Source organism: Ceratotherium simum, chromosome 24, assembly GCF_057802395.1.
Source record: "Ceratotherium simum simum isolate JZ-2026a chromosome 24, ASM5780239v1, whole genome shotgun sequence".
NCBI classification, from domain to species: domain Eukaryota; kingdom Metazoa; phylum Chordata; class Mammalia; order Perissodactyla; family Rhinocerotidae; genus Ceratotherium; species Ceratotherium simum.
This window is the reverse complement of record NC_141923.1, coordinates 3611089-3626212: the sequence shown is the minus strand read 5'-3', so window position 1 is coordinate 3626212 and position 15124 is coordinate 3611089. Positions and strand designations below refer to the sequence as shown.

The window sequence follows — 15124 nt, the reverse complement described above, 5'->3', positions numbered from 1 at the left end:
GTGAAGCGTCATTCCCGGCCCTGCTGATCAGGGTCCGGGGCTCTGAGGAGATGGTGGGGTCTGCGGGCCTAACAACCTCGCCCTCCCCCGCATGCCCTGGAGAGCCGCGGATTCTGCAGTGATTTCCCAATCTGTTTGAGGTTAGGAGAGGAGGCCTGGCAGGCAAGTGGGGAGATTGCACAATGAGGCCATAGCAGGCAGCCAGGGAGGCAGGGAGCTAGGACCCTTTGGTTCCTGCCCTCGTCGCCCTTGTCTGTCTGAGTGAACTTGGGGGGCCTGGCCTTTAGTCTCCCCATCTGTGCATGGAGTGAACCTCCCAGCCCAGGGGCGCTGTGGCTCTATTGGCTCTTCTGAAAATGTCACTCCTGGGGCCTCAGGAAGAGAACGGGTAGAGTCCATCTTACTGCCATCTCCCGAATCCCCCTCCCCCTCCCCGCAAGCCCCCAGGGACAGGATCTGAGTCCCAGCCCAAACCTGGCACTTGGCCACCACTCCCACAGAGGAAGAGGAAGTTCTCAGTCCTAAGGGGCACCCCCAGCTTCCCCCTATCCTGCCCACTCGGCCATCCCTCCCAGGCCTCAGAGATCTGTGCCCAGGCCCATGGGGGTGGAGGGACCAGCGGGAAGGGGGAGACCGCTGGACGAGTTTGTGTGCAAACAAAAGAGAGGGAGGAGCAGGGCTCTAGCAGGGAGCAAAAGGGAAGCTGGTGCCCAGCCGGGAAATTCCTGAGTGACATGGTCCTTTCCAGGGGCCAGAAATTCCTAGGATGTGAAATAGCGAAGGGGGTAAGTCGCTGATGGGTCCTCTTCACCAGCACCTCCTCCCTGCCCCATGACAGACCCACAGAGACAGAGCATAGATGGAGAAACTGAGGCCCAGACAGGTGTGTGACCTGCTCAAGGCCACACTGAGTAAAGACAAAGTTGGGCCAAGTGATCGTCAAGCCTGAGCCACTGGGGTCCCAGCCTTGTGCCTCCAGGAGCCTGTCCTGGCCCAGCCCTGGTCCCAGAAGGGAAAGTGCTTCAGTGGAAATCCTACAGGCCCGGATGTGGATTCCAACTCTGCCATTTTCTGCCTGTGTGACCTGAGGCGAGTCACTTCGCCTTTCTGAGCCATTTTCCCGTTTCAAGCAAGTCTGGATAATAAGAGTGTATGCAAGGCACCCAGCACAGGTGCTTTGTCAATAGCTGATCATCCTTGCAGCCCCCTTTCCTTTAGGGCGCCTCCTCCAGGAAGGCCCCCTCCCCATGCTTCTGTGCGGCCACAGTGATATTCAGAGTGGGAACTCTCTCCCAAAAAGGGCGATCCTTGTCGAGAATGAGGGAGTTAGGGTGGGACCGTCCCCAGCACCCCGCGGGAGGTGGGGGAGGGGAGTGCCCGGAGCTGGGATGGGTGCTGGCTCTGTGACGCGGGAAAGTGGTCCTGATCGCGGGGCCTTCCAGCTGGCCAATAAGAAGCCGTCGTCGTCGGACAATGGGTCAGCGCCAGACTGATCCCGGTTGGCCCCGGATGCTGTTCCCCTCACCCCACACACCCGGACGACGCTCCGCTAGCCCAGCTACCCCGCCCTGGCTGGTGGGCGGTAGTGACCTCCCCTCCCCTGCTGGGCAGGCCCAGCACCGCCGCGGGGGGGGCGCGCGACACCCGACACAGGGACACAGGCAGCCCCCGCCACACTCTGCCTTGGCTTCGGCCGCGGGTTTTCCGCGGCTGTGGTGGGCGGGGCGGGCCGGGCGGGGCGGAGTCCGAACTATTTCAGGCAGCGCCGGGCTCTGCCGCGACAGCAGCAGCTGGGCCCGGACACAGTAAGTGACCTCCGCCCGCTCTGCATCCGTCCCCCACCAGTTCGCGCGGCCGTCCACCCGCCGCGACCCTGAGTCCCCGGCCAGATCGCCCGACGGAGCGGCCGGCGCGGCGGAGGGGACCAAAGGGGCGGGACGTTCTGAGGGCCTCAGGCCTCCGGCAGCCCCCCTTCTAGGGAAACCGAGGCCCCTGCGGTGAGCTGCTGCGCGTCGGGGCGCAGAGGACCCGGGTTTGGCGCTCCCATCCCAGGACTCTGTCCTGAGAAAGGCAGGGAGGGAGGGGCTGTGGGGAAAGGCGCAGCGGTCTCCCTTCCTTTTGCAGTAGGAAGTTGGGGGGCTGACTGTGTGACGTAGTCCAAGTCACTTGGCCTGCCTGTGCCAGGGTGTCCTCACCTGGGGGATGGGTATCTATCCGCCCAGGACAGAAGGAGCCAGGGGCAGAGGCTGTGGGAGGCTATGTGGACCTCAGCCCTGACCCGGAAGGAGGGTCAGGGTGTGTGTGTGCCTGGGGAGAAGCTGGGAGAGCTGGGAGGACTGGAGGGGGTGCCGCTGTGGGACCACAGGCGCTGACTCTGAGTAGGCCTCTTCCTGTCTCAGTGTGCCCAGCCAAGAGCCCCGGCTTAAAGGGATGCCTCTCCCGCCCTTCTCTGCTGTGCCCAGGCACTGAGGTGGGCATGACAGACACAGGGATGCAGGACTTGCACCCTGACTGAGGCTGGGATGGGTGCTTGCCCTTGGCTGTGTGATTTTGCACATCCTCTCAGCAGCACTGTGAGGTGGGGGTCCTTGTCCCGGTTTCATAGATGGAGAATCTGAGGCCTGTGAAGGAAGGGGTGTCCAGTCCACACACTAGTGAGTGGTCCAGCTGAGCCCACAGCTGTTTCGTTTCTGTTTCCACTGCACCAGCTGCCTCTGAGAGTCAAGGCCTGGGACAGGACCAAGGGGCTGCTGCAGGACCTCGAAGGGTAGGGAGGCACAGAGGCAAGTGTGCCACAGAGGCAAAGAGGCACCAATGCCATGTGGGGACCTGCAGGAGCTGGGTGTGGAGGTCAGATAGAGCCTAGCATGCGTGGGGGCCCAGGAGGTAGGGGGCAGTGAGGGTAGAGAGGAGGCTGGTGGGCAGCACTGCTGATCAGGGTGGCCCTTTCCCTCACCCCAGCAAGAGGACAGGGGTGGGGCCTGGGTGCCCAGGGTGGGGCTGAGCAGCCCCAGCCAGCTGGCTAGACCAGCTTCTGTGGGTGTGTGACATGAAAATGGGATGGATTGGGAGGCGAAGCTGCGGCAGTGGGTGGGCAGGGCAGAAGTGCCCAGATCTTGGCTTTGGGGCTCCCCAGAGCACCCCCTGCTTGGTCTTGCAATGGAACTCCCAACCCAAATGGCACAGGGGAGGCAACTGAGGCCCAGCCGTCTAGGACTCTGCCCAGGGCACCTGGTGAAGCCAGTGGGAGTGAGGAGCAACCCAGGTTTCCTGGCCCCCAAGTGGCTCTGGCCAAGCTTAGGATGAGCCCCTGGAGGAATAGGACAAGGTAGCTTGGCTGGTGGGGAGGTAGCAGGGGCTATGGAAGGAGTCCGACAGGCCGATTCTGAGCCTCCACACCTGCCGTGTGCTTGGGGCAAGCACCTCTCCCCCTCCCACCCCCGCACCCCCACCTCCACCTCAATTTCTCCTCTGGCTGATGGATCATCCCATCTGCCTTGCAGGACTGTGGCAGGGGGGAATCGAAGTCATCATGTTGCATGAGTCACGAGTTGATGTATTTACTCTCGTGTGGAGTATGGCCAGAGCCCTGGTGGTCATATGCGGGAAAACAGATCAAGCACACTCAGCACTGTCGCCATGGCCAGCTGTGTCCTTGGGCCTGGGAGCTGGGAGCCGGGGCCTGTCACCGTGACTTCTGACCCTTTCATTCCTCCCTCCCTTCCAACCTGCAGGCCTGAGCCAGGGGGATACTGAAGATGATGACCTTCTGCCAAGGCCTTCCAGGCCAGCAGCCTGTGCCAGGGACCCTTGACTTCCCCAGAAACCCCCAGAAGTTGCCCTCCACGTCAGAGGCAGAGTCAGAGGCCTCCATGTCAGAGGCCTCCTCTGAGGACCCGGTGCCATCCCTGGAGGCTGAGGTAGCCCCCGATAGGGACAAGGAAGAGGCTGGGAAGAAGAAGAAGAAGAAGACAAAAGGACTAGCCAACATGTTCAGCGTCTTCACCAAAGGGAGGAAGAAGAAGCCTCAGCCCAGCTCAGCAGAGCCGCAGGCTGCGCTCCACCCCGAGCCGGAGTCGGGGCCCAGGCTGGGTGGCAGGCTGCCCACAGGTAAGCTGGGGCCCTAGGTGGGGTTGGGGTCCTGGGTCAGAGCTGGCCAGGGCCTGGGCAAGGCCGGGGCTCATCGGAGTGGATGGCCCACTCACCCAGGACACCTAGAGGGCAGGAAAGATGGGCTTTCACCTGCCCCCTCTGATCTTGGGGGCTTGGGAGTAGGCCTACCCGAGCTTCAGTCTTGTCTGCTCTCCCGTGGGCGCCGTGGGAGGTGACTTGTCCCCGCCCCCCTGCCGTGGGTCCCGGGGCCGGCCCTAAAGCGGGTTCTGGTTCTGGCCGCAGTGGAGGAGCTCAAGGCGGACCTGGAGTGCGGGCGGCTGGAGGCGGCGCGGCCGCTGCTAGCGCTGGAGCGGGAGCTGCAGGCGGCGGCGGCGGCGGCGGCGGGCGGCACGAGCCAGGAGGAGCTGGTGCGGCGGCAGAGCAAGGTGGAGGCGCTGTACGCGCTGCTGCGCGACCAGGTGCTCGGCCTGCTGCGACGGCCGCTGGAGACGGCGCCCGAGCGGCTGCGCCAGGCGCTGGCCGTGCTGGCCGAGCAGGAGCGCGAGGACCGCCAGGCGGCGGCGGGGGCCGCGGGGCCCTCGGCACTGGCCACCACGCGGCCGCGGCGCTGGCTGCAGCTGTGGCGGCGCGACGTGGCGCAGACGGCGGAGGAGCGCCTGGGCCGGCCGCCGGCCGAGGGCGCCGAAGGCCGCTCGGAGGCCGAGCGCATCTTCCTGCACATGGGCCGCACCATGAAGGAGGACCTGGAGGCCGTGGTGGAGCGGCTGAAGCCGCTGTTCCCCGCCGAGTTCGGCGTGGTGGCGGCCTACGCCGAGAGCTACCACCAGAGCTTCGCGGCCCAGCTGGAGGCCATGGCGCAGTTCGAGCTGTGTCAGCGCGACACCTACATGCTGCTGGTCTGGGTGCAGAACTTCTACCCCAAGTGAGGGGGCGCTGGGGCCTCGTGGGCAGGGAGGGGCCCGGTCTGTGGGAGGGGGTGTCACCTGTGCAGGCAGCAGGCTTTTAGCGAGGTCACTGCCAGCAGAGTCCTGGGGTTGGGGGGGTGATGGGAGAAGGAAGGGACAAGGCCTGGACTCAAAGGGGCAGGGCCTGCACGGAGTCTGTTTTGTACTTGGAAGCCTTAATTTCCTGGGCCTCAGCCACATTCCGCAGTTGGGGAAACTGAGGTGCAGAGAATGGCAGGGACTTCATCATTCATTCATGAGCTCCCAGTCTGGGGAGGGCGTGAGGCAGACAATCCAGAGCAGGAAGGGCAGTGGCAGAGGAGGCCAGGGACTGTGAGAGCCCGGAACAGGGTGAGCTGCTGAAGCCAGCCCAGAGGAGGACGAGAAGGTGTCAAATTCTGCCACCCGCAGGAACCACCGTCCTGCTCTGGGGCAGCTCACAGTCTAATAGAAGTAAGGGAGTCAGGCAGGGGAGGGGAGAGGGCAGGCAGGGCAGGAGGGAGGATGGTGTTCTCAGCAGAGGGAGTCATCTTCCAGGGCCTGAGGCTGAGCCGGGAGACATTCGGGGAGTTTGTCAGTGTTTGGGTTTACCCAGCAAGCTATGGGGCACTCCCAGGCAGGACAGTGAGCAGGGGTGGAGTAGGGCCATGTGGCCTGTTGGAAAGATCCCCGTTGTGCTAGGTCTCTCAGTGAGACCATGGCAGAGCTGGGTTCTGGCCACTGAGGCCTGGAGCGCCTCAGGTGGGAGGCTGGCTGTGCCAACAGAGGGTACCTGGTACCAGCTGGGACAGACTCAGACAGCCCCGGAGTCTCATTACCCACGCTCCATGGGTCCCTGAGCATGCTTGTCATTTGCACAAGCTGGATGGGGAGAGAGTTGTATTGCTGTGTGGAAATGCCCAGGGTGTGGGAAGCCAGGGGTTCCTATAGGGGCTGCCCCCAGCCCTGAGTGCAGGAAGCCTGAAGGTGTAGGCAGTGTGAGCAGTGTCTGAGGATCTCAGAGACTCATCTGGGTGACCAATGGGCTCAGTTGGTGCTGGTCGGTCAGCCTCCAGCGGGGGGACCTGGAGGAAGGGCCCCATGGGGGTGGTGCGTGAAGAGTCAGCAGGGCATAGGGAAATTGGAACAGGGCAGGGGCTGTAGGAGAGACAGGCCAGCCCTGAGCTGGTTACTTCTTGCTTGTCCTGACTCACCAGGAAATGCCAGGCACCCGCACCTCTGAGGTCAGCCTTCCTGTCCCAGTGACCTAGGGGGCTTTTAGGCCGGGGCCCACTGGGGTCAGCGCAGCAGGAAACTGAGGCCAGCTGGGCACAGAGCCCTGGGGAGGGGGAGTCCAGGGAGGCATTGTTGAGGCCTGGGTGGCTAGAAGTGCAGAGAGCAAAGGGACGCAGCTGTGTCCAGGCTGGAAGAGGGGCACAGAGGGCCATTCTGGACCTTCCAGGCAGACTGGTCCCTGGGGGCGTTGGGATCCCACAGAGGCGCCACGAGAGTAAGTGGAGATGCCTCCATGGACCAGTTCAGAGGGGAGGGGGACAGCCCTTCCTGTGTGGACTGGCCACCCTTTGGGGGCAGCAGGGCCAGCCTGGGGGGTGGGTGGCACAGGGCTGGAGGGCAGTGAGGGGATGGAGTGGGAAGGAGGCAGAGAACAACCAGCTGGACTCATGGCTGCTGCCCTGAGGTGGTGGGTTTTATCTGTGTGAGAGGGGAGGCCTTAGAGCAGGGAGGGGATCCGATCTGAAAGGTGGTTCTGCCCGCTGGGTGGAGGAGGGATCGTTGGGGGTGAAGGCGGAAGCAGGGAGGCAAGGAGCCAGGTGAGAGATGGTGATAGCTGGGCATCAGCCCATGAGGTTGAGGCTGATCAATTGTGGGAGTGTATTTTGGAGCAGGAGAGGATGGAGAGTGGGAGAGTAAGACGAGGCACCATGCTTCCAAGGTTTTGGCCTGAACCAAACCGGTTAGATGGAGGACTCATCATCTGAGATGGAGAAGCAGAGATGGGGGTGGATTGGGGGAGAGGGCAATATCAAGTTCTGGGCCTGCTGGAGACCCACGCTGAGGAGGTGGGCTCCTGCTTGAGTGATGGTGCTGAATGGGCACAGGTTTCCTTATGCCAGCCCCCTCTGCCCACAGTGAAATCATCAATAGCCCCAAGCTGGCGCGTGACCTCCAGGGCGTCGGGCTTGGGAGCCTCCTGCCCTCCAGGCAGATCCGGCTGCTGGAGGCCACGTTCCTGTCCAATGAAGTGGTGAGTCCAGCGCCAGGGCCGGCACAAGGGAGGGGTGGGAAGGAAGCGGAAGGGAGGCTCGGGGACAGACAGGACGTGGGTAGGGAACCTGATAGGGACTTCCATGTGGGCAGGGTGATGGGCTCTGGGCTACCCTGACCTGCCCCTCCTCCCCCCAGGCCAGTGTGAAGGAGATGATGGCCCGTGCCCTGGACCTGGAGTCGAAGCGCTGGGCCCAGGATGTGGCCCCTCAGAGGCTGGACGGCCACTGCCACAGTGAGCTGGCCATCGACATCATCCAGGTAGCACAGCCTGCCCCTCGTGCACACACACAGCCCGTGTGTGAGCCCGCGGTGCAGGACGCAGAGCCCACACTCGTCAATCCTTGTGTGCACACACATGCCCGCCTCTGAGCACCACCCGCTGTGTTCCAGCATACTGCCTCTGCCCCTGCCCTAGTCCAGGTGGGCCCCTGCTCAGCTCCCCCTCCCCCCTGCAGATCATCTCCCAGGGCCAGGCCAAGGCCGAGGAAATCACCCTGGACCTGGGCATGCAGATAAAGCACATGCTGCTGGTGGAGCTGGTTGTGTTCCTGAGGAGGTGGGTGTGTGTCCTCGTGTGCTCAGGAGGGGGTTCCTGCAGCCACCTCTCTCAGAGCCACCGCCCCTCCCTCATGCCCCAGGTGGGGATCCAAGCTAGATCAGCACCCTCTCCCTGCCCCTACGGTGTCTGTCATTGGGGTAGAGCAGGAGTGCTCTACCCCAAGCCTGCCCCACGCACCCGGGCACCGAGCCTCAGGTGATCTGACCACCCCCTCAGGAAAGCTCCCAGCTGAGCAGCCTCCAGCTGCAAAGAGGATGCCCCATGAGGGATGGGACCCTGGCCTCCCCTCGAGTGACACCCCCAGTCTCCACCCTCACAATTCTCTTGGCTGCCTGCCTCTTCACCTCTGAGAACTCCCCCATCCACCCTCCATCCCTTCCAGTATTCCAGCTCTAGAGGGGGCCTGGGGGAAGGAGTGGGGGCAGCGGAGCCAGCCTGGCACCCTCTTCAGGAGCTCTGTAGGGGCCCTGGCTCTACCGACCTTAGCGTGTGAAGCCAGTTACACGATGCTAGGGCTAGCGGCCCGCCCTGGGCTGTGGGGAGTCCATCAACCGGAAAAGCGCTTTGTAAACCCCGGGAGGCTGGTCTGGCAGGCTGGAGGTTGCTATTGTCCCAGGATTTGTGCTGGTCCCAATGTGCCCTTTCCCGTTTCACCAGCTACCAGCGCGCCTTTGATGAATTTCTGGAGAGGTGCAGACTGCTGAGAAATTACAGGGCCAATGTCATCGCCAACATCAACAACTGCCTGTCCTTCCGGTGAGAGTGCTGGGAGGGGTGTGCGGAGCAGGAATCACTGGGCCCGCAGACCAGCTGGAGGGAAAGGGGAGCCGAGGCGGAGGGGCGGGGCAGGGGTGGAGGAGGGAGTGGGAGGAGCAGCCTAAGCAAAGATGGGAATTAGAATGAGCCAGGCCTATGGGGAAATGAGCAGGGCCTGCAGCCCGAGCAGCTGCAGATCTTTATCAAGCGCTGGGAGGCAAGGCATTTTGTGCAAACGATTTGCTCCTTATAACAACCCTGTGAAGTAGGTACGGTGATTATGGGCATTAAGCAGATGAGCAAACCGAGGTGTGGAGAAGCTGAGGAACTTGCCCTCGGTTAGAAGAGGCTGTGGTGTAGGTGTGTGCTGGGGCGAGAAGGCTGGGCCCCGTCTGGGGAACATGGATGGGATGACCTGGACTTGCTCCCACAGGGAATGGGGAGCCATTGAGGGTTCTAGAGTGGAGAACTGGTTTAGGAAGATTTGCCTAGGGAACTGGCTCTGTGGGTATGGGGCTGAAGGCTGGGCAGGGCTGGTGTGACCTCCCAACCTCCATCCACGTCCTTCCAGGACATCCATGGAGCAGAAGTGGCAGACATCACAGGACCTCCCGAGCCACCTGCTGGGCCCGCTGAGTGAGCTCAAGAGTCACGGCTTTGACAACCTGCTCCAGAAGCTGTTTGAGGACCTGAAGGTAGCTGGAGTCTCCTTCCCAGTGGAACATGCTGAAGCGAGTGCTGGGGGGACGTGGGGAGAGGCTGGGAGGGTGCTCCAGGGGCAGGAACAGCAGATGCAAAGACCTGGCACGTGGAAGTCATGGTGTGGGCACAGCCGTCATGAGGCTGGTGCTGCCCAGGTGATGGGGCCATGGAGAGCTCCTGACCTTACCCCCACCCCTTCAGCCTAGGGCTCAGCCTCAGAGGGGCCGCCCAGGGCTGGGAGGGCGCAGAGAAGAAGCCTCAGTGCCCCTCCCCCATTTAGACTCAGCGCAGTTCCCCAAGTTTGCACACTTTTCCTCCAGCTCTCCCAGACCCTCCTGCCCAGGCGCTGTCCCCGTGCCTAACTCCCAGCTGTGGCAACCAGAGCCTTTGGCAGCCACCGCCACATCCGCTGTGGGCCAAGAAATCCACAGAATCCCCTGGATACCTTTAGCAGAGGGTGAGGCAGGGGGCCCTGGAAAGAAAGAAGAGGGGTTCCCTGCCCGCCCTCCTTGGGAGCCCGCCTTGTCCCCACTTCCCAGGGCCGGAGACGATGGGTGGCCAGTAGTGGTGAAGGCCGGTCTGTGACCCTGGATGGTTTGGCACTGGTCCTCACAGGCCCGGCCAAGCACAAGGCTTTGTTTATGCAGGAATGTATTTATTTAAGAGGGGGTCGTGGAAGAGGCCTCAGGGCAGGCTGACGGCTGTCCTGGCTCCAGCCAGTCAACCTTGGAGAAGGGTACACAGACTCTGCCTCCACTTCCTGTCTGTGAACAGGGACCCGAGTTCTGCCTGGTCCCCTGAGAGACCTTGAGATCCCCTCGCCCCTGCGCTGGGCCACGTGTGGCAGTGCGTGTGCGTGTGCGTGTCTGCGGCTGGCGGCCCTTCCTCTGCAGGGCGTGACCAGGCATCCTGCCCCTCTCCTGTTGCAGCCGCTGTTCAAGAGGTTCACGCAGACCCGCTGGGCGGCTGCCCGGCAGACCCTGGAGGAAATCATTGCCACCGTGGGCGAAAGGCTGCCCGAGTTCTTGGAACTGCATGACTGTTTCCGGGAGGTGAGGAGGTGCTGGGCTGGTGGCTGGGCCTGGGGGGGTGGGGGCGCAGACTGGACATACATGCTAACATTTGTGTGTACATGCACACCCACAGACACGTGCACGCCCACAGACACGTGCACTCATACACAGACACACACGCATGCACTCCTTTGCTCTGGCCTCTGCCCCTCCCTGGACTCCTGGCTTCGAGGGCGGTGGCGGCTCCCTGTCAGTGCATGGCTCACATGCCCCTGCCTGCTCGCCCACCCAGGAGCTCATGGAGGCGGTCCACCTGCACCTAGTGAAGGAGTACATCATCCGCCTCAGCAAGCGGCGCGTGGTTCTCAAGACAGCTGAGCAGCAGGAGGAGCTGGCGGGGCACATTCAGGCCAACGCCAAGCTCATCCAGCAATTCTGCATGCAGAACGTAAGCCCCTGCCTGCCCCTCCCAAGCCCCACTGGGATGGGCTGCCCCTCCCCGTGCAGGTGCCCTGAAACCTGATCAGTTCTGCCCTGAACCTCTGTGGATCCCTGGGTGCCCTTCCGGGAGAGGGCAGCCTCCCTCTGACCAGGCCTCTGCCTGCAGGGCTCCCCGGCAACCTGGCTGCATCACGCCCTCCCCACGCTTGCCGAGATCATTCGCCTGCAAGACCCCAGTGCCATCAAACTCGAGGTGGCCACTTATGCCACCTCTTACCCAGACTTCAGGTGAGAACAGGGGCACCACAGGACCTGGGCAGTCACATGGCCTTGCTGACCGCACTAGGATCAGCCCCTTCGGGACGGTTGGAGCGCAGATGCTGGCCCTCACGATGCAGGGCGGGCAGCTGACCTCTGCAAAGTGCTCGCCGTATGCCGGGCACCACGCTAAGATCTTTACAGTGGCTTGTTTGATCCTCACTGCAACCCTCTGAGGCTGACACTTTTCATCCCCATTTTACAGATGAGGCCTGGAGAGCTTAAGGAACATGTCCAGGGTGACACAGCTAGTCAGTGGAGGAGCCAAGATGACAAAGCCAGGTAGTCTGGCTCCTCAAACCACACCCTTAGCCTTACATGCTACTGCCCCTCAGAGGGGAAACTGAGACCAGAGAGACCAGGGGCCTGCTAGAGGCCGTGGCAAGTCAGTAGTCAAGCTGGGGTTTACCACTCTGCCTAAGGTTCCTCAGGAGCGTGGATCTATGCCCTGGGCCCTGGAGCTCCCATTCCGGAGTAGAGGCTTAGCCCCTGGCTGCTTGACGATCTGGTGAGCCAGAGAAATTGCTTCTTTGGGCTGAGTCCTTTGACATGGTAGGGAAAGTTTGGACAGGCCTTGAGTTGGATTGATCTGGCTTAGCCTAGTCCAGCTCCTTGCTAATCCACTCCACCCATCCATCTACCTATCCACATACCTACACACTCACCTCTTCATCCACCCACTCATACAAGCACCCATCTCCCACCCATCTAGCTATCCATCCATCTGCCTACCCACCCATCTACTTATCTATCCATCCATCCATCTGCTCACCCACCCATCTACCTATCTATTCATCCACCCATCCCAACAACAATTATTGAGTGGTCTCCTGCTAGGTGCCAGGCTCTGTTCTAGGCATCGGGATGCAATGAGGTACAAGACAGATCAGGTTTCAGTCATCCTCATGTAGCTTAGAGCCTACTGAGGGTTAGCAATAATGAGGTAATCATTCAAAGAAATACAGTTGCAAATTGTAAAGATTGTTTAACCAAGGTGGTGATGACAGGAGGTGCTGACTTGAGAGATGGGGAAGCCTCCTGGGGGTGGTGACATTTTAGCTGAGACCTAAATGGTGAGAAGGAGCTGCTCATCTCAAGAGTGTGGGAAAGAGCATTCCAGGAGGAACAGCCAGTGCAAAGGCTTGAGGTGGGCAGGAGCTTGGTGTGCTCTAAGGACGGACAGATGGCCAGTGCTGCTGGAGCACAGTGGGCAAAGGAGAGTGAGGCGCCCTCGTGGGCAGGGGGTTGGATGCAGGGCCCTGTGGCTCTGGCCAGGAGTCTGGGGAGCTGGGAAGAGGTATGAGCAGGGAATTGGTGACAGGGCTGGACTGACAGGACGCTCTTCTTGCCAGCAAAGGCCACCTGGGTGCCATCTTGGCCATCAAGGGGAACCTGTCAAGCAGCGAATTCAAGAGCATCCGGAGCATTCTGGACATTGACACAGGGGCACGTGAGCCTTTCAAGTCCCTATTTTCACTTATAAAGGTTGGTTAGCTTTTCCAGCGGCCTGACCTGCTTGTGAGCACCCGGCGAGCATCGGACATCACCCCGCTTAGGGGCTGTTCAGAGCAGCGCTGGCTTCACGGCCCCTCACAGGCTTCCTGCCATCTGCTGCTGCTTCTGTCCAGCCCTGGCCAAGGTGTAGGCCCCTGGGCAGCTGGAATTGGACAGGCCCCGGTTTGTTTACCTGTCTAGTGGGGGCAGATCATCCCTTGTGGGGAGCCAAGGAGGCAACACCCGAGGAACTCTTTGTAAATGACAGTCGGTCATGCGTGCACTGAAGGAGGGAGCCAGGAGGGAGAGTGGCCAGGGGTCAGAGACCCTGGGTCACCTTCTGTCCATGGGGCTGTTCCACAGTCTGCCTCATAACTGTCCTCCCCGTGGCTGGGTCTGAGCCTCCCCAGCTGCCTAGGGCCAGGGGCCGAGCCTCACCCGTCCTGCATCCTTTGGCCCAGGCTGTGATGGGCTCATCAAGTCTGCAATAGAAGGCTGGAAGGGAAAGAAGGAACCCATGAACTCTTATCTGGGGCCTGGAAAGGGGTGTGTGGGGTCACATGGTGAGCTGGGGGCAGAGCTAGCATCAGAGCCCCCTCCAGATTGCCCCCCAACCCCTGCGGCTCAGACCCCGACACCTCTCTGCATTCCTCATCGGCTTCCCCTGAGGATGGGCCCAGGAGGACCAAGGACCTCCTGAGTGTCCCCAGGTTCAGCCTGCCCCCACGCATGAACAGGCTCAGTGGTGCCCCCTTGAGTCCTCCACCTGGAAGTCAGGCTGAGGTCTGGTCAGGCAAGCTTGACCTCTGACCCCTTGGCATCTGTGTTAGTTTCCTACGGCTGCTGTAACAAATTTCCGGAAACTTAGAGGCTTAAAACAAGAACCTGTCTTTCAGTTCTGGAGGTCAGAAGTCTGACAGGAGTCTAGTGGGCTAAAACCAAGGTGTTGGCAGGGCTGGTTCCTTCTGGAGGCTTTGCAGAGGAATTTGCTTTCTTTTTCCAGTTTTTAGAGGCCACTCATATTTCTTGGTCCGTGGCCCCCTTCCATCTTCAAAGCCAGCAATGGCCAGTTGAATATTTTTCACATCACAGACCTCAGCCATCCACTTCTGCCCGGCTCCTCCACTTTTAAGGACACTTTTGATGACTTTTGGCCACCCAGATCATCCAGGATCAGCTCCCTATTTTAAGATCAGCTGACCAGCAACCTTAATTCTACCTGCAACCTTAATGCCCCCTGGCCATAGAACCTAACACAGTCACGGGTTCCAGGCATTAGGATGTGGGCATCTTTGGGGGGCTATTATTTTGCCCACCACAGCCTCCATCCATCCCCTGCCCTGTAGGGCGCCTTGTTCGACCCCAGGGAAACATGGTTCAGTTACCCTCCGAGGCCTCTGCCTACCCCGAAGGCCCTCTCAGCATGAGAGTGGGCACTTCAGACCCAGGCATGCCCCAGCTGCAGGGGGCCCCGATGGGGTCTGGAACCAGCTCTCTTGGGTTTGTCCCCCTCTTTCAGGTACTGTGGCCAGGATCTGGCCCATGTAAATGGTGCACAAAGGCCCTTGTACATTTGTAGGAATTAGTGTGTTTGATGTTATTAATATTATTTTTGATAGTACTGCTTTTGTATATGTGGACTCGAGACAGGATCCGAGTTTTTATAGCTTGATATAAAGCTGATTTCCAAAGTGGCTGTGGACTGATTTATTTTGGGAGCAGGGATAGGGCATCAGCGGCTTTCTCAGTCTCTTGGGGTCTGGTCAGACCCTGTCCCCCCAGGCTCTGTGTCGAATCCCCACTGGGGCCCCAATGAGTCCAGCCCCACAGCCCTCCTGCCCCCTTCTCACCTGTGAGCATGAGCTTGGGAAGGGTCTCCCCGTGGGGCATGGCCAATCACTTCACCTTTCTGCACCTCAGTTTCCTTACCTATAAATAGGGGATCATGGGTAGGTCAGGCCTGCCCCACAATCCTTTACTGAGGATGAGGGGGGTGGACTCCAGGTAATCATTTTAACTCCATGCATAGGGCCCAGTGGGAACTTACTCTTATATTCCCGGAATTGATCTTGGAAAGCTACAAGTGTGATCAGGAGAGCTCACCATCTGTGTTCAGCAGTGGCCCGCATTGCCAGGGAAGGGCTCTTCACACCTCCATCCTGGCCCAGGATTTGGGGAAGGGCAGAGTGTCTGGGGAGGGAAAGGGGTGCCTAGAGAGTCCACTCCACAGAGCGAGGGAGGGCCCAAGGGATCCCCATGTGGAGTCTGGGGGCCTGCCAGAAGGGCCTGGACGTCAGCACTGGGCAGAGGGGGCTGGAGAGGGGGAGGGGAGTTCCTTTCTGGTGAGTTCCATCCGTGGGGCTGATGGGGATCGGATGGAGCCCGCCGCGCAGTTGGCAGCAAGGAGGAAGGAGGATGGCAGCCCTAGGAGACCCTCATCAAGGGGCCCTCGCGGTTGGACTGGACCCACCCGTCCACGTGGCTCTGGGTGCGGGATCCTGGCGGGTTTGAGGCTC

General features: G+C 61.0%; 1 protein-coding gene across 1 annotated transcript; it reads left to right on the top strand.

Moving 5' to 3' along the window:
- Positions 1-1771: 1771 nt before the first annotated feature.
- On the top strand, positions 1772-14302 carry TNFAIP2 (TNF alpha induced protein 2). Its single transcript, XM_087447896.1, has 12 exons — positions 1772-1997; positions 3735-4110; positions 4396-5035; positions 7188-7302; positions 7461-7583; positions 7781-7881; positions 8542-8640; positions 9212-9335; positions 10272-10394; positions 10648-10803; positions 10963-11084; positions 12467-14302. Exons 2-12 carry the CDS (start codon positions 3759-3761, stop codon positions 12606-12608), a joined length of 2097 nt encoding a protein of 698 aa, XP_087304022.1. The 5' UTR covers positions 1772-1997; positions 3735-3758; the 3' UTR covers positions 12609-14302.
- The last annotated feature ends 822 nt before the right edge of the window (positions 14303-15124 follow it).

Bases quoted from the DNA above. Each gene is read 5' to 3' on its own strand.
- TNFAIP2 (XM_087447896.1), top strand. From the start codon at position 3,759: ATGATGACCTTCTGCCAAGGCCTTCCAGGCCAGCAGCCTGTGCCAGGG. The intron at 7,303-7,460 runs GTGAGTCCAGCG...TCCTCCCCCCAG, and splicing joins CGTTCCTGTCCAATGAAGTG to GCCAGTGTGAAGGAGATGAT. The intron at 7,882-8,541 runs GTGGGTGTGTGT...CCGTTTCACCAG, and splicing joins CTGGTTGTGTTCCTGAGGAG to CTACCAGCGCGCCTTTGATG.